General features: G+C 38.9%; 1 protein-coding gene across 2 annotated transcripts in view; it reads left to right on the top strand.

Annotated features, from left to right (window-relative positions):
* LOC113031347 (uncharacterized) overlaps positions 1-16876 on the top strand; it is a 91802-nt gene extending 74926 nt beyond the window's left edge. The window contains exons 1-7 of one of the 2 annotated variants that reach the window (XM_026183350.2): positions 12512-12870; positions 13106-13146; positions 13443-13601; positions 13685-13822; positions 14779-15021; positions 15106-15189; positions 15302-16876. In XM_026183350.2, the coding sequence (XP_026039135.2) occupies positions 13119-13146; positions 13443-13601; positions 13685-13822; positions 14779-15021; positions 15106-15189; positions 15302-15468 (819 nt within the window). In that variant the 5' untranslated portion in view covers positions 12512-12870; positions 13106-13118 and the 3' untranslated portion in view covers positions 15469-16876. Of the gene's footprint in view, positions 1-7351; positions 7393-12511; positions 12871-13105; positions 13147-13442; positions 13602-13684; positions 13823-14778; positions 15022-15105; positions 15190-15301 lie in introns of those variants that run through there. The other variant, XM_080308396.1, reaches the window with a different exon arrangement.
* The last annotated feature ends 2285 nt before the right edge of the window (positions 16877-19161 follow it).

A 19161-nucleotide genomic window follows, 5' to 3' on the forward strand; every position in this document is an offset into this window, starting at 1 on the left:
TTTCATTTAACAAGTATATTTGAGGGACCCTCAGCATGTTCAGCATTTTTTCAGCTGTCCATTTTGCTTTTCCAATTTTTCTGTTTAACTTATTACTATTGTGCTAAATCATACTGTTTCTGCTATTTTACAAGATTTGTGCTTAATATAGTATTTCTGCTTTTAATAGGATTTGTGCTTAATATAGTATTTCTGCTTTTTATAGAATTTGTGCTTAATATAGTATTTCTGCTTTTTATACAATTTGTGCTTAATATAGTATTTCTGCTTTTTATAGGATTTGTGCTTAATATAGTATTTCTGCTAAATTATAGTATTTCTGCTTTTTATAGTATTTGTGCTAAAACATAGTATTTCTACTAAATGTAGTATTTATGCTTAATCATAGTATTTCTATATATTTCTGCCAGGTCCCCAGGCAGCCAATCCTCTGTGAGGACTTAGACATTCAAATTTTCAAATCAGGGCCTGCACGGTTTCCCAGCCAATCATATATGTGTCCTGAGGCATTCAAATTTGCATATTGGGGCCTTCATGGCTTCTAAGCCAGCCAATCATATCTGAGGGCTGAGGAATTCAAATCCACAAATCAGGGCCTGCACGGCTTCCCAGCCAGCCAATCATATATGTGGCCTCAGGCATTCAAATTTGCATATTGGGGGAATTCGTGGCTTCTAAGTCAACAAGTCATCCATGTCGTATATCTCTAAAAATTCACATTTTAATGATAAATTGTTAACACTGGAAGATTCCCCCATCTCTTCTGAACAAAACGGTGTAAGAATGACCGCTCTAGCCCCTACGGTTTAGAAATTATGGTCATTTGTTTGAGGGGAGTCCTCACTATGAGAAATAGGCTGCAATAATCCTGTGCCTCTCTCTGCTGCGTGTGTAAAAAGATGCACCTGTTTTGGCGGGAAAAAGTACACAGGCTCTCTGATTGGTGGATTCAAATTCAGCAGCTCCCAGGCTGACCTAGAAACTTACTTCTCTCTCCCTGTGCATTTTTTTGCTGATTTTTTCATTTAACAAGTATATTTGAGGGACCCTCAGCATGTTCAGCATTTTTTCAGCTGTCCATTTTGCTTTTCCAATTTTTCTGTTTAACTTATTACTATTGTGCTAAATCATACTGTTTCTGCTATTTCATAAGATTTGTGCTTAATATAGTATTTCTGCTTTTAATAGGATTTGTGCTTAATATAGTATTTCTGCTTTTTATAGAATTTGTGCTTAATATAGTATTTCTGCTTTTTATACAATTTGTGCTTAATATAGTATTTCTGCTTTTTATAGGATTTGTGCTTAATATAGTATTTCTGCTAAATTATAGTATTTCTGCTTTTTATAGTATTTGTGCTAAAACATAGTATTTCTACTAAATGTAGTATTTATGCTTAATCATAGTATTTCTATATATTTCTGCCAGGTCCCCAGGCAGCCAATCCTCTGTGAGGACTTAGACATTCAAATTTTCAAATCAGGGCCTGCACGGTTTCCCAGCCAATCATATATGTGTCCTGAGGCATTCAAATTTGCATATTGGGGCCTTCATGGCTTCTAAGCCAGCCAATCATATCTGAGGGCTGAGGAATTCAAATCCACAAATCAGGGCCTGCACAGCTTCCCAGCCAGCCAATCATGTATGTGGGCTCCAGGTATTCAAATTTGCATATTGGGGAATTCGTGGCTTCTAAGTCAACAAGTCATCCATGTCATATATCTCTAAAAATTCATATTTTAATGATAAATTGTCAACACTTGAAGATTCCCCCATCTCTTCTGAACAAAACGGTGTAAGAATGACCGCTCTAGCCCCTATGGTTAGGAAATTATGGTCATTTGTTTGAGGGGAATCCTCACTATGTGAAATAAACTGAAAGAAGCAGGTCTATGTCTCTGTGCTGCGTGTGTAAAAAGATGCAGCTGTTTTGGCGGGAAAACGTAAACAGCCTCTCTGATTGGTGGATTCAAATTCAGCAGCTCCCAGGCTGACCTAGAAACTTAGTCCTCTCTCCCTGTGTGTGTGTGTGTGTGTGTGTGTGTGTGTGTGTGTGTGTGTGTGTGTGTGTGTGTGTGTGTGTGTGTGTGTGTGTTTAGTGGGAGAGAGAGGACCCTGCCCTTATTTGACAGCATGTCATTGTAGGATTTAAATTGAACATAGTTAGACTGGTTGACTGGATTAGAGCCTGTGTTTGTGTGTCCCTCTGTGCATTTGTGTTTCAATAAGTTATTACTATTCTGCTAAATCATAGTATTTCTGGTACTTTTCGGTACTTGTGCTAAATACAGTATTTCTGCTAAATCATACTTTTTCTGGTACTTTTCGGTACTTGTGCTAAATACAGTATTTCTGCTTTTCATAGGATTTATGCCTAATATAGTATTTCTGCTAAATTATAGTATTTCTGCTTTTTATAGGATTTGTGCCTAACATAGTATTTCTGCTAAATTATAGTATTTCTGCTTTTTATAGGATTTGTGCCTAACATAGTATTTCTGCTAAATTATAGTATTTCTGCTTTTCATACTATTTGTTCTAAATTATAGTATTTCTGCTTTTTATAGGATTTGTGCTTAATATAGTATTTCTGCTAAATTATAGTTTTTCTTCTTTTTATAGTATTTGTGCTAAAACATAGTATTTCTACTAAATGTAGTATTTATGCTTAATAATAGTATTTCTATATATTTCTGCCAGGTCCCCAGGCAGCCAATCCTCTGTGAGGCCTGAGACATTCAAATTTTCAAATCAGGGCCTGCACAGTTTCCCAGCCAATCAAATAAGTGTCCTGAGGCATTCAAATTTGCATATTGGGGCCTTCGTGGCTTCTAAGCCAGCCAATCATATCTGAGGGCTGAGGAATTCAAATCCACAAATCAGGGCCTGCACGGCTTCCCAGCCAGCCAATCACATATGTGGTCTCAGGCATTCAAATTTGCATATTGGGGAATTCGTGGCTTCTAAGTCAACAAGTCATCCATGTCATATATCTCTAAAAATTCATATTTTAATATTAAATTGTCAACACTTGAAGATTCCCCCATCTCTTCTGAACAAAACGGTGTAAGAATGACCGTTCTAGCCCCTACGGTTAGGAAATTACGGTCATTTGTTTGAGGGGAGTCGTCACTATGAGAAATAGACTGCAAAAATCCTGTGTCTCTCTGTGCTGCTGCGTGTGTAAACAGATGCACCTGTTTTGGTGGGGAAAAGTGCACAGCCTCTCTGATTGGTGGATTCAAATTCACCAGCTCCCAGGCTGACCTAGAAACTTACTTCTCTCTCCCTGTGTGTGTGTGTGTGTGTGTGTGTGTGTGTGTGTGTGTGTGTGTGTGTGTGTGTGTGTGTGTGTGACAGAGAGAGAGAGAGAGAGAAAGCCTTTTAATGGGATGATCCCATTGTAAGATTCAAATTCAATATATTTAGACTGGTTGACTGAATTGGATCTTGTGTGTGTGTCTCTCTGTGCATGTGTGTTTCCTCATGTGTACATATTTGTAATTGTGTGGCAGTCATAAATTTTTTTGCTGATTTTTGTCATTTAACAAGTATATTTGAGGGAACCTCAGCATGTTCAGCATTTTTTCAGCTGTCCATTTTGCTTTTCCAATTTTTCTGTTTAACTTATTACTATTGTGCTAAATCACACTATTTCTGCTATTTTATAAGATTTGTGCTTAATATACTATTTCTGCTTTTATAGGATTTGTGCTTAATATAGTATTTCTGCTTTTTATAAGATTTGTGCTTAATATAGTATTTCTGCTAAATGTAGTATTTATGCTTAATCATACTATTTCTGCTTTTCATAGGATTTGTGCTTAATATAGTATTTCTGCTAAATTTAGTATTTCTGATTAATTATAGTCTTTCTACTAAATCATAGTACAGTATTTCTGCTTTTTATGGGATTTGTGCTAAAACAAAGTATTTCTACTAAATGTAGTATTTATGCTTAATCATACCATTTCTGCTTTTTATAGGATTTGTGCTTAATATAGTATTTCTGCTAAATTATAGTATTTCTGCCAAATTATAATATTTGTGCTAAAACATAGTCTTAATTTAAAATTACAATATTCATAGTTCATCACAGTGTCTCTGGTAAATCACAATATTTCTGCTCTGTTGTACTATTTTTCTAAATCATAGTGTTTCTGTAATGTTTAAGTATTTTTGGCAAAATATATTCTTTCTGTTATCTTATACTATTTCTCCTAAATTCTTGTATTTTTGAGAAGTTATCATGTTTCTGGTAAGTTACAATATTTCTGCTAAATTCTGCTATGCTATTGTATTTCTGCCAAGTATTATGTTTCCTCTAAGATATTGCAGTTCTGCTAAGTTATTCCATTTTAGCAAACTTCTTTTGCTTCTGCAAAGTTTTTACAATTTCTGCAACTTTTCAGCTTTTTCAGCTACTTTTTGCATACAGCTTCAGCTTTAAGCATCCACACTGCATTTTCGCAGGAAATGCAAATTTTTCTAGTTATTCTAGTTGCTCCGTTTCTTTGCCGCTTAACTACTCCCTCAGTTTTCAGCCGATTTTTACCATTCAAACTCTAAACTGTTCTGCTATTTCTGCTTTCGACTGCTATATCTTTTGGTACTTATTACTATTATACTTTTTAAAATATTACACTTTTTTCCTTTAATTTGTCCCATTGAAATGAATGGGAAACTTCTACAATTCTGCTAAAACTTGCTTGTCTTTGAAACTTAACTACTTCCTCATACTTTCACCTAGAAACTCCATTCAAACTTTAAAACGTTCTCAGATGATTGGGCTATTCCTGTGTGATTCAGCTTTTTCATATCTGTTACCGTTTTCATGTAATGACTCTTTAAGTTTTCAGTTACAACTTTGTGATTTTTCAGAAAATACATGTGTTGCTATGGTTGCTATGCAATTAACTCCCACTGCACACTCGTCCGTTCTGAATTTTCTCTTCATGTCTGAACAACTCCTTGCTACTCGCTCAATTTCCACTCAACTTCCACAAATTATACATCAAAACGTAGGTATTTTTGCTGGCTTTAAGACAGTGTCACTATAATTATTGTGAGAGTTACGTTTTTTTCACAATTTGCCTCGAAGTGACACATGGTCTAAAAACTCCCCATTCAAAGTCTATGGGGAGGTTGTGAAACTCAGAGCTGAAATACTGAAACTGAAGGCATTTTCAAATCGTCATATCTCCTTAACGAAGCAAAGTTAAGACATGAGGCTTGTCCCCGTATATCTTCAGACACTCCTGACACTCACAATTCAAGAATTATTTTCTCACCTATTACCGTTCTGAGATGAGTTAGACTTGTTTGAGGGGTGGAAATCTGTCCTCCTCTCATTTTTCAAATTCCGAAAATGAAGCCGTTTCTTCTCTCGTCATATCTCCGCGACGGAGATACAAAGAGCTATGTAAATCGCAGTCAAAGTACACCAAAGTCCGCTGATTCACCCAGTGCAAGAATTATGCTTCTATCCCACCTAGTTTTTGAGTTACACGACGTTTTGTAACTCCAAAAAACGGCGTTTTTCGCGTCTCACCGCGATCTAATTCTGACTCCTCATCACCCTTTTTTTCAAAGCGCCCGCCCCCTTAGAGGTGGCGCGATTGGTAATGACACCGCTCTTCAGACCAGAGGTCGTGGGTTCGATTCCACCTTGGCCCACATGTTTTTTTTTTAACTACAAATTTATACACTATCACAGACCGGTAATTCATATTGATAATTTATTACAATTCTGCAAAGTTTAATGATTTTAGCAGCTTTTCTAATATGGACCTCAGATTCTGGTTAACAGTCTATGGCAGAAATACATACAAGTACACAGCCTGATGAAGCAGACAGAAGCAGTACCTCTGATTGGTTCCGCAGTTTCACCTCTTATCAGCACAAATCTCACCCTCTTCTGCTGTTTTCACCTCTTTTCTGCTAATTTGAGCTTCTGTTCCACAGTGCACTCAGCCTCTTCTGCTGTTTTCATTAGAATTTTAAGCTTTTCCACCTTTTTTCAGTTACGTGAGAACCAGTTTGGCTCAATGAGTAGCTGAAAAATATCAGCCTCTTCTGCTGTTTTAGCAGGATTTCAGAGTTCAGCTTTTTCACTTGTTTTAAGCACAAATTTCAGTTTCTTTACCTCATTTCACAACAAAGTTCTTCCTCTTCACCTCTTTTCTGCTAATTTGAGCTTCTGCTCCACAGTGCACATTTTCCCTCTCATCATATCTTTGCTTGTGACCAGAACTCATTTGGCTCAGAGGGTAGGGCATCTGTCGTGAGACCCGGTGGCAGAGGTTCGAATCCTACCTGTGACAGCTGCTACACATGTTCACTGCTTGCATGCGCTCTGCTTTCTTGACACTCTCCAGTGTGTCATTACACATACAGCCATCTTCAGCAAGCACTTCTGCTTCTACACTTCTTTTCAACTCGGCTTTTTGCTTCTTTACCTCTTTTCAGCAGAAATTATTCCTCTTCACCTCTTTTCTGCTAATTAGAGCTCCTGCTCCACAGTGCACTTAGCCTCTTCTGCTGTTTTCATTAGAATTTTAAGCTTTTCCACCTTTTTTCAGTTACGTGAGAACCAGTTTGGCTCAGTGAGTAGCTGAAAAATATCAGCCTCTACTACTGTTTTAGCAGGATTTCAGAGTTCAGCTTTTTCACTTGTTTTAAGCACAAATTTCAGTTTCTTTACCTCATTTCACAACAAAGTTCTTCCTCTTCACCTCTTTTCTGCTAATTTGAGCTTCTGCTCCACAGTGCACATTTTCTCTCTCATCATATATTTGCTTGAGACCAGAACTCATTTGGCTCAGAGGGTAGGGCAGCTGCCGTGAGACCCGGGGGCAGAGTTTCGAATCCTACCTGTGACAGTTGCTACACATGTTCCCTGCTTGCATGCGCTCTGCTTTCTTGACACTCTCCAGTGTGTCATTACACATACAGCCATCTTCAGCAAGCACTTCTACACCTCTTTTCAACTCATCTTTTTGCTTCTTTACCTCTTTTCAGCAGAACTTCTTCTGATTCACCTCTTTTCTGCTAAATGTTTAGCCTTTTCACCTCTTATTAGCACAATACTAAGCAGCTTCTGCTAATTTCACCAGAATTGTCAGTCTCTCCACCTCTTCTTTGTAAGAATCAGTTTGGTCCAGTAAGGTGAGACGCCGCCTATAGATCAGAAAGGCCAGGTTCGAATCTCGCTCAGGGCAATGTTTTTTGTTTTTTCAACTTTTTCTGCTTTTTTCAGCAGAAATCTTCAGCGTAAGGCATCCACACAGCATTTTCGCAGGAAATGCAATTTTTTCTAGTGTTCATTTGTGTTTTATTTTAAACCCTCAGGTCGACTTTCAGAATGAAGGTGATTGTGTTGTTTGTGTTTGGTGAGTGAATATACTTGTGAAGACAATATTGTGAATAATCCTTTAAAATACTGCACACACATGTTGTGTCATGAATCGCTGTGTGGCAGGCAGGCAAGCAGGAGTGGTGGACCCAAAATGCAGAACTCAGACACGGAAGTGAAACTGAAAGCGCAGCTTTATTGCTGGGAAAAACCTCGTACAAACTAAACTCACCAAAAGACAAACAAAAGTCTGAACAGAGGAACCAAGGACTGAAACACTGGAAAAGAAAACTGGAGCAGGAGACCAAACACTAGGCACATAGAAGCAGAACACACAGCTAGTTGAGGGTACAACGCAACACTGACACAGAGAAACACAGGGCTTAAATACACAGACGGTAGTAATCAAGGGATGAGAGACAGGAGGGGAACACACCTGGGAGAAATCACAGCTGACGAGACAGGGGAAATGTAAACTGAGCACACTCACATAAGACACAGACCTTCACAATAAAACAGGAAACTCAGACACAGGGAACCAGACAAGATGCTGAACTGAACAGACAGATTCACAAACAGACGGGGTGACACCATAGACAGACAGAGATACAGACGCAGACTCAGAGGCAGACCGAAGAGAACTCAAACAATAATAATCATCATAATAATAAACTAGAAAATGATAATAATAAACTTAAAGCGCTGGGTCACCGACCCAGGACCATGACATGTTGTAGATGGTGTGTGATCTCATGTTTGATCTAATTGAAAAATCATGTATAAATATGGTTGTAGTGTTGTTTTACTCAGGTTCTCTAACATAAAGAGAGAATATGACTTGTTTTGTCTCCATGCAGAGACATTTCTTGTATCCTCCTTTAAATACACATTAATAAAAGCAGAGTATTTATTAACTGTGATTGTCTTCTTTTCAGTGCTGGGTGCACTCTCTGCTGCAGGTGAAGATTTCTTTGCAAAAGTCGGGGGGAAGGTCACATTGAAGTGTGGGGTCAGCAGCTACAGACACACTCTGCAGTGGCATCATGGAACTGACGTTGTGTTTAATGTTGATCAGAGAGGCTTCACTCGCAAAGGTACTTGAGAATCTCAGAATACTTAACAGTTAACATCAGTATATGATGACTAATTATATTAGAGCCTATTTCTATTTTCTGTGTTAGGACTTGTTGAACTTGCACGGAGGTCAGTCGTGAGACAGAACAATCTGGAAATCTCCAGTGTGAGAGAAACAGATACCGGAGAGTTCAAATGTTTGGCAGATGGGACACGTCATGAACATTCACTTTCTCTGTTCTCAGGTAAAAAGCAGACCCTGGAAAATTGCAAATTTTTTTACAAATAAATGTTCACATTTAATGGATCAGTGATGGGTTTAACATATTAGGCCTGTTATGTTTTTGTTTTAAGGATCCTTCCACGTTACACTGATAATCAGATTAATAAAAACATCACTGCTGTGATGCTTTAACAAACTCTGTGCTACAGACATCCTTCCTGCTAAAACTTTGTCCTCTCTGATTCCAAACTGCGACATCAAACAAATAATACAAAGTAATCAAGGCCTGCTCTTTTTTCTTACCAGCTGTATAACTACTTATTACAATTGCTCTACAGTTAAATGTTTATTTATGATATTTTCATATCACCAAAAATGTTCCCATGTGTGAAAGAGTTACCACTTTCCCTTTAATACTTAGTGTAAGATGCTCTCACTGTTTTTCCTCTCATGTTATAAAGCTTTGTCACGTGTGTAATGAGTTTGGATGAAGCACTTTGTTTGTCTCCCTTTCTCTTTGTGATTCTCACTGTATCTGTTGTTGTCCATCTGTTCTCCTTCTCAGTTTTGGTCTCCGTCAAACCCTCTGCTGTTCTCAAGCTGAACGATGAGGCAACGCTCCAGTGTGAGGTTATAGGTCAGCACCATGGTTGTGAAGTAGAGTGGAGGCGTCTAAATACATATTTACCCTCAAATACATCAACAGTTCAACTCAAACCTGTAAAAACCTCACATAATGGTCCCTGGCTGTGTTTCGTCACCTGTGGCAGGAATACGTTTATTGAGCGTCTGGCCATCAAAGTACAAGGTAATACACAGTTACTAGGAATGAAGACCCATGTTTACATATGTGGTCAACGAAGCATCACCGTTGTGGTGAAGAGGGAGCTGAGTGTAAAAGCAAAGCTCTCAATTTACCGGTCAATCTATGTCCTTACCCTCACCCATGGCCATGAGCTGTGGGTAGTGACCGAAAGAACGAGATCGCGGATACAAGCGGCGGAAATGGGCTTCCTCCGAAGGGTGGCTGGCCTCTCCCTTACAGATAGGGTGAGAAGTTCAGCCATCCGGGAGGGGCTCAGAGTAGAGCTGCTGCTCCTCCACATCAAAAGGAGCCAGCTGAGGTGGTTCGGGCATCTGACAAGGATGCCTCCTGGGCGCCTCCTGGGCGCCTCCTGGGTGAGGTGTTTCAGGCATGTCCCACCGGGAGGAGGCCCCGGGGCAGACCCAGGACACGCTGGAGCAGGGGTGCCCAATCCCGGTCCTCGAGAGCTACCGTCCTGCAGCTTTTAGATACATCCTTGTTCCCACACACCTGAATCAAATGAATGGCTTGTTATCAGGTCTTTGCCAAACATGATGGCATGCTGAAGAGATCAAACCATTTGATTCAGCTGTGTTGGAGTAGGGATGCATCTAAAAGCTGCACGATAGTAGCTCTCGAGGACCGGGATTGGGCACCCCTGCGCTGGAGAGATTATATCTCTCGGCTGGCCTGGGAACGCTTTGGTGTTCCCCCGGATAAGCTGGAGGAGGTGGCTGGGGAGAGGGAGGTCTGGGCTTCTCTGCTTAGGCTGCTTCCCCCGCGACCCGGCCCCGGATAAAGCGGAAGAAGATGGATGGATGGAAAATGGAAATAGGAAAAAAGAAAACAAAAATAGAAAAAACGAAAACAGAAATATGAAAAAACTGATTTCCCAAGCACAAGGGAAGTGTTTCTGGGGAGACAATAACCCTACGGACCAGTTGCAGGAACCAAAATATGCTATGTAAGTGTGTTTTAGTCTCATGATTCATATAATACTGATGACAGATTTTTAGGCTAATAGTTAGGCTAACACACTTACCTCTCATCTTTTCTTTCCTCACAAAACTGATAGATAGACATGCATTTCTTTTAAGTGTCTCCCAGTGCACTTCTTAGCATATTTTGGTTCCTGCAACTGGTCTGTAGGGTTATTTTCTCCCCAGAGACACTTCCCTTGTGCTTTTGGAAATTAGTTTTTTCCTATTTCTGTTTTTGTTTTTTCTAATTTCTGTTTTCTTTTTTCCTATTTCAGTTGTGTTTTGTGTGTTTTTGCAGTGTTTTTCTTATTGCTGGTGGGGGTTTTTTTTAAGTTGCAATCCATTTGGCCTCTCATGGCCACTGTAGAAAAGGATTTTCTTACGGAGGGTAGGGCTTCAGATGAAAATAAGATAAATAATGTTCACTTGTCAATTAAAGTGGTCAGCTAATGACTTTTGTGGACGTTTTAATGGATTGTGTAACTAATATTCTGATAAATATTAGGTTTGTGCTTCAGTTCAGGTGAGTGAAATTTGTTTATTATTTGGAACTCGGGATGTGTGCAACTAATCATCGATGTTGTCACTAATCAGTCCCAGATTTACTTGTCATTTAATTTAATTGTTAAAATGTATTATTAATTGTCCAAAATGTTGGCAACAGTCAGCAATCAAATGACGCATTGTTGAGAAATGCCAAAAATTTGTGAATGAAGGCCTGATCTTTTTGTTAACTGCAGGAAATGAGCTTTCTATGAAAGGTGGATGGGCCCTCTCTTAGCGACAGGGTGAGGAGTTCAGTGATTATGGATGGGTTCAGAGTAGAGCCTCTACTCCTTCACATCGAAAGGAGACCGCTAAGGCTTTCGCCTCCCGCGTGAGGTGTTTGGTGTTGTGCCAAAAGGGATCGTCTGCCCAAAACTGATTTATTTCCATTTGTTTTTTATGTGTAATGGCATTACTTATTTTAGTAAACAGACTTTAGTAAACAGGATTTACAAAGGATAAACTCAGAAAATTACCTGTTTTTCATTTATCTTTATGGTTGCTGTAACTTTATACCACAGCAGCAGCTTCTCAGCTCGCAGCCGAACACATCACCAAAAACAACCCATGTTCAGGACCCAGTTCCCTATAATGTGCAGGGGAGGCGTGACCAGCTGATGTGGCCCAGGTGTGACAGCCACACTACCAACCATGCCCCGCCACAATAAAACACATTACAATGACATTTTATCAACACAAAATGCACCAGTTTATTGAATATGAATAACGTCATCAATTTACCTCAATTGTTAGAACGTCTATGTACAACCAATGTCTACTATTAAATTAAGTAAATGCAACATGTTCTTTGTTTCAGTGCTAAACATTTACCTGGATTTTCATTCTTAAGGGATATTTCATAGTTTTAATCAAATTTTGGATAGAACTTTATTCAAACAATAGCAAAAGAAAAATAAAAGCATTTTATCCTACAGAAAACAAAATAGATGACTTGCTTACAAACTTACAAACTGCTTATTATATATGTGCTTGCTGCTCTCTGGTCATTGTTTGAGTTATTTATTAGTTCAGGGCATGATTACGAACCACAGGTCTGGTCAGAGAGCAGGTTCGGTTTGTTTTCCTGCGCCTTGCTGAGTAAAACTGAGAACCACCTGAGATCAATCAGACATCTGTTCAAGTTTAACTCACAAATTATTTCAGAAAACCAACAAGACCCACGGCTGCTTCGGGTCCTCTCTGCCTTTATTGGACGATTGGAGTTTGGTGTCATCACTTTAGTCTGACGACACCTCCTCTAGTGTGAGGAAATAAGACAAAGAAAGAATTTAGCATCCACAATAAGAGAAAATGTCATTAAATAAAAAAAATTGCAACTAATGACTGTCGGGGGAAAAACAGAAAAAACACCAAATCAGCTCGTTTACCTTCCGTTTCTTTTATTTTGAAAACAAATACTTTCTTATTTCTGCTGTGATGAATAAATATTAGTCTTTTTTCAAACTCTGTGTTCTTTCTTTTCTTTCTATTATGACTTCCTTGTTTATTTCCAAGTTATTTTCACTTCTCTTTTGCAGAAATCATTGTGACAATTGATCCATGAGAGTAGTCTAACTGAGTGTGTGCAGTTGAGCCTTTTTTAAGTCACTGTGCAGAACTTTCTTCAGCTTTTTGTAAGAACTGCACTGAGTAGAAAATGCCAGGCCTAGATTGCAGGAAAATGCAGACATGAGTAGCAAACCCACAAAGATCTGGGGTTTGCAGTGGCTAACAACTTTGCAGCTCTGTCTTCAGATGTCTTCCGCTTTCTACACTTTTTGCATTCTTGAGCTCTTGTTTTCAGTGAAGTGAAGCACGGAGAGGACGAAGAAAGATTTTTGCCGTCACTAAATGAACTAAAAGACACAGAATCTGCTCAAAATTAAGGTAAGAGCTCAACTTACATTTTAAAATTGGGTTTTATGTTTCAGAAGGATTTCTTATTTTTAACATACGACACAGAGAGAGGATGGAAATCGAGCGAGGGCTTGGTGGTTTCTCTGTAAACTGTTTATCTCTCTGTGGCTGTGTATAAAATGAAAGTGTTCACTTTTAATAAGTTTTCTTTTTATGATTTAGTGTTAACACAAATGTTCATTTGTGTTTTATTTTAAACCCTCAGGTCGACTTTCAGAATGAAGGTGATTGTGTTGTTTGTGTTTGGTGAGTGAATATACTTGTGAAGACAATATTGTGAATAATCCTTTAAAATACTGCACATACATGTTGTAGATGGTGTGTGACGTCATGTTTAATCTACTTGAAAAGTCATACTTGAAAAGTATGGTTGTTGTGGTGTTTTACTGATCCCAGGTGGTTTAATGTCACTCTACAAGTTTACAACAAAATGAAGAAAATATGACTTGTTTGTCTCCATGTAGAGACGTTTCTTATATCCTCCTTTAAATAAGCATTGTTAAAAGACAAGTATTTATTTACTGTGATTGTCTTCTTTTCAGTGCTGGGTGCACTCTCTGCAGCAGGTGAAGATTTCTTTGCAAAAGTCGGGGGGAAAGTCACATTGAAGTGTGGGGTCAGCAGCTACACACGCTCTCTGCGGTGGTATCATGGAAATGACCTTCTTCATAGTGTTGATCAGAGAGGCTTCACTCGCAAAGGTCTTTGATTATCTCAGAACACTTAACAGTAAAGTATTTGATGGTAACATTATAATAGAACATATTTTTATTTTCTGTGTTAGGCAGTGCTGAACTTGTGCAGAGGTCAGTCGTGAGACTGACGAATCTGGAAATCTCCAGTGTGAGAGAAACAGATGCTGGACGGTTCACATGTTCGGCAGATTGGACACGTCATAACCATTCACTTTCTGTGTTCTCAGGTAAACAGCAGACCCTGAAACATATACATTTACAAATAAATGTTCAAATATAACCGAACAGTGCAGCGTTTAACATATTAGGACAAATATAGTTTTGTTTTAATTTTCCCTGTACATTACATTGATAATCAGATTAATAAAAACATCACTGCTGAAAAATGAGGGGAAATTATTTTATGTGGCTAATGGTTCTTTTACTATAACAGGTAAAGGATATACAGCAAATATACAAAATGAATTTCTTGCACAGCATGTCTTGTATATGTTTTGAAATTTGGAGACTACATTTCCCAAAATCCAACTTAATCCCCTCCTAGTCAACCTGGTGGTGGGCAGGACCACCACAGTGTCAAGTGTGGCCACCCTGCCATTACTGGAGTCCATCAGGAGAAGGGGAAGCATCGGAGGGGCCACGGACATATGCTGGGCTCTAGAATTACATCCATAGCTATTAAATATTACATAAGACACAACTATTAATTAATAATTCTATTTTTTTATACTATTAACTATATAAACAGAATTTTCTTTAAAAAACTACTTTAGCTTTATTCCTTCGTTTTTTATTTCTTTTTGTCAGATAATTGAATAAAAAGCTTACTTTGTGTTTCTATATGACAGTCATGCCGTGTAAGCAAATTATAACAGTGACCAAAAAAACCAAACCAAACCAAACAGTCCAGGACTGCTCGTTTCTCTCACCAGCTGGGTCACTACTTATTACCATCCCTCTACAGTTAAATGTTTATTTGTGTTTCATTTCACCAAAAATGTTCCATGTGTGAAAGAGTTACCACTTTTACTTTAATTCTTAGTGTAATATGCTCTCATTGTATTTCATCTCATGTTATAAAGCTTTGTCATGTGTAATGAATTTGGATGAAGCTCCTTGTTGGTCTCCCTTTCTCTTTGTGATTCTCACTGTATCTGTGGTTATCTGTCTGTTTCCTTCTCAGTTTTGGTCTCCGTCAAACCCTCTGATGTTCTCGAGCTAAACGATGAGGCAACGCTCAGGTGTGAGGTGAAAGGTCAGCACCATGGTTGTGAAGTGAAGTGGAGAAGTCCAAATACATATTCACTCACAAATACATCAACAGTTCAACTCAAACCTGTAAAAACCTCACATAACGGGCCCTGGCTGTGTTTCGTCACCTGTGGCAGGAATACATTTAGTGAGCGTCTGGCCATCACAGTACAAGGTAATACACAGTTACTAGGAATGAAGACCCATGTCCACATATGTAGTCAATAGAAACATAAAGATGTGTGTTTTTGTTCTTCAGAGCCTCCAACTACAACTCCACCATCCACCCCGAAGAACGTCACATTGTTTGTAACGAGTGTTCAGGGTACAACATGTACAACATGTGCGTCCAGCTTTTGCAAAATGTCTGCAAATTTGATCAAAGTGATCCTTTGCTGAATGTGTAACTCATTCTTGTTGTCCTCACTTTCTCCAATGATCTGTGTTGCATTCAGGTGTTGCCAACGATTGCCCACTGGGACTCTCCTGTTGGATGTGGTTTGCGATTGGGCTGTGCTGCCAGTTTGGGATGCTCCTGATAGTTTGTGTCATTGTCTTGTGTAAGTGTATGAGAAGAAGGAGGGCATGTGAGGAAAGGCGTTCATCAAATATTTATGTGTAGAGTTGATAGCTTATGTTAAAAGAAACCAAAAGAAAATGGGTTAAACGCCTCCTGCACCACTGTGTTTACAGATTATGGTGAACTTCTTCTTAAAGTTCTTCATTGATTGTGTAAGTGATCAGAGTCCTGATTTCACTCCACCAAGTTCTTACAAAAGTTCTGGCACACTTCACAGCTCGCAAAATTCTAAATGACTGTCTCAGATTGAGTATTACACTCTTCAGTAAATTGGTGCAGATGTACAGATGAGGTGTCGATTTGTTTTCTGGGCCTTCCTGGGTGAAACTAAAAACCAACTAAGATCTCTCAGACATCAGTTCTGGCTTTACACACAGATTACACTTTATTGCCAAAAGTATTCACTCGTCTACCTTGACACGCATATGAACTTGAGTGACATCCCATTCTTAATCCATAGGGATTAATATGATGTACGACCAACTGTGGCAGCTGAAACTCTTACAGGAAGGCTTTCCAAAGGTTTAGGAGTGTTTATATGTGTTTTTGGTGCTTCTGTACACCTGGACACCTGTCTAGAAGCACATTTGTGAGGTCAGACAATGATGTTGCACTAGAAGGCCTGGCTCACAGTCTCTGCTCTAATTCATCCCAAAGTTGTTCTGTCGGGTGGAGGTCGGGACTCTGTGCAGGCCAGTCACGTTGTTCCAACAGGAACGGGAAGGGGCCATCCCCAAAGAAGAATGAAATTGTCCAAAATGTCTTGGTATGCTGAAGCATTAAGAGTTCCTTTTACTGGAACTAACCAGCTGAGCCCAACTAATGGAAAACAATCCCTCACAATAATCCCCCTCCACCAAACTTTACACTTAGCACAACGCAATCAGACAAGAAGCGTTCCCCTGGCAACCGTCCATTGCATTGTCCAGATGGAGAATCTTGATTCGTCACTCCAGAGAACATGTCTCCACTGCTCTAGAGTCCAGTCGTAGTGTGCTTTATGCTGATCTGAAGGTCACATGAAGGTTGGAGGTCTGTAGCGATTGACTCTGCTCCGTGATTTTATGTGTCCTACATCTTCATGGGTGTGCTGCTGTTATACCACTTTGGTGTCATACCACTAAGAGCTGACCGTGGAATATTTAGCGAGGAAATTTCAGAAATGGAAGTGACCAGAACACCTGATTTACTGATTTGGATGCTTGAGTGAATATTGTTAGTATAATGCCAAGTCCCAAACATTAGAGCAACTTCCCCAAGTCTCTTCACTCTTTCTTAACCCTGACTGTTGATTTCCGCTGCCATCATTTATCACTGCTTCCTCTTCTTTTATTGGACAATTACAGCTTGACATTGTGATAATTTGATGATTCTTGTTTTGTCTTGTTTTTTATTGCATAAAGAAAAGCTTTGTTACTTCTGCTGTGATAAATAAATGTTTTTCTGTCAAGTTATGTGCTTTTTAAATTTTTGTTTCTGATATTTTTTTTCTACTTCTTCTTCTACATGATGTCAAAGGACGTGGATAATGTTAATGTTGTTAATTTTTCAGGTATATAGCTTTAGCTTTGAGGACATAAGCCCCACCCTCCTGCCTTTCTTATCTTGTATTTGTGAGGGGCAACCAATCAGATAAGGGTTTTCTCAAAGAGGGTAGGGCTGAATATTAGATGAAAAATTAGATGAAAGCTAAATAAGCCTCACTTGTCAATCTAAGTGGTCAGCTGGTGCCTTTTGGGGAAGTTTTAATGGATTGTGTGACTAATATTCTGATAACTAATAATCAGCCCTGAGATCTGTGCTTCATCTCAGGTGAGTGAAATCAAGTCTTTTATTTGTTTATTACTTGGAACTTGGGATGTGTGGGACTAATCATCGTCATTGTCACTAGTCGTAAATGTGAGACTTTTTAAAATTTAAAAATGATGCCCATTGCCAGTAACTTACTTTGTCCTAAATGTTGGCAACACTCTGCCACTAGATGGCGCATTGTTGAGAAATGCCAAAAATCTGTGAATCAAGCCCTGTGTTAACGACAGGAAATAAGCTTTCTCTGAAAGGTGGATGGGCTCTCCCTTGGCGATCGGATGAGGAGTTCAGTGATTATGGTTCAGATTAGAGCCGCTGCTCCTCCACATCGAAAGGAGACCGCTAAGGCTGTCGCCCCCTGGGTGTTCAGTGTTGTGCCAAAAAGTGATCCTCTGTCCAAAACTGATTTGTTTTCACGTGTTTCTTATGTGTAATGTCTTTACTTATATTGGTAAATACACTTTATAATAATAATAGATTGCATTTATATAGCGCTTTTCGAGACCCTCAAAGCGCTTTACATTACATTTCCACTATCCATTCACTGTCACGTTCACACACTGGTGGAGGCAGCTACAGTTGTAGCCACAGCTGTCTTGGGGCAGACTGACAGAAGCAAGGCAGCCATATCGCACCATCGGCCCCTCTGGCCATCACCAGTAGGCGGTAGATGAAGTGTCTTGCCCAAGGACACAACGACCAAGACAGACAGAGCTGGGGATCAAACGGGCAACCTTCTGGTTACAAGATGAGCTTCCCAACCCTCTGAACCACGATCGCCCCAAACGTTAGTGAACAGGATTTACAAACATTATACGTAAAATTGAATAATTACCTGTTTTTCAAGTATCTTTATGACTCCATGTTATTGTTTCTATGTCCTTTTTGGCAACTTAAAATATGTTTACAGAACTATTGTTATATTTGTTGCAATTCCTGCTGTCCACTTGGCCAGATTACTTTTTTTAAAAAGACATTTTTAATGTCAACAAGATTTTTTACCTTATATATAAGCCACTGCAAAAACACTGATTGCAGCTTCTACCTTGTGATAGGAATGTCGTTTGTGGCTCAAGATGACTTGATTTAATTAATCAGGGACACAGTTGACATATGTTTCACATATTATAGGCCAACAAGTTATCTAAAGCAGATATAATACAAACAATTACTTTTTGGCAAACAATTACTCAGGCCTACCGATAGAAGACCTGGCCCCTACTTGAAGGTAACAACTCTAACATTTAAATGTCTTAAACCATTTAAAGATGAAACTACATTTGTATTAAGACAGAATCTGAATTGATGCAGTAACAAATCAAGTTTACAATAGCAGCATTTAGTCAAAATCATAATTTTTTATTTCCTGGACTCTAACGTAAAAAATGTATTCTGATGTGGAGACAAGTGTCATGCCAGCTTTAATAACTTGTACATTTGGATTATTTTAGGTGGCCCACTACTGCCCTCTATGTGCCATTTTATGTGAGTTCTTAAGTCCTTAAAACTCTGCAATGGAGCTAGTGACAGCAATATTATTGCAAATATCAGACACAATGTCTGCTTTTATGGGAAACAGGCCACGTTTGAAAGTGCAGGATTTATATTTAAATCAGTTCTTACATAATGACAAAAATAACAAGCACCTGTTCCCTGGTCAAAAAGAGGAACGTGGAAACTGGGTGGAGCCATGTGATCAAATCTGTGCTCAAATAAGTCAAAGGAGAGACCAAATCAGTATAGTGATTACAAAGGCATGAAGTCTTAAACATTTCTTCTGTTAAAAACCTCCTTGGAGGATGATCTGCTGTAAAGACCCCTGAAGGGAGCAGCTGACAGAAAAAGAAGGGACCGGCTATTTTTCAATGTTCATATTTATTATTGACAAATCAGCCCTGGTTGAAGGGATATTTCATAGTTTTAATT

This window comes from Astatotilapia calliptera, chromosome 11 (genome assembly GCF_964374335.1).
Source record: "Astatotilapia calliptera chromosome 11, fAstCal68.1, whole genome shotgun sequence".
NCBI classification, from domain to species: domain Eukaryota; kingdom Metazoa; phylum Chordata; class Actinopteri; order Cichliformes; family Cichlidae; genus Astatotilapia; species Astatotilapia calliptera.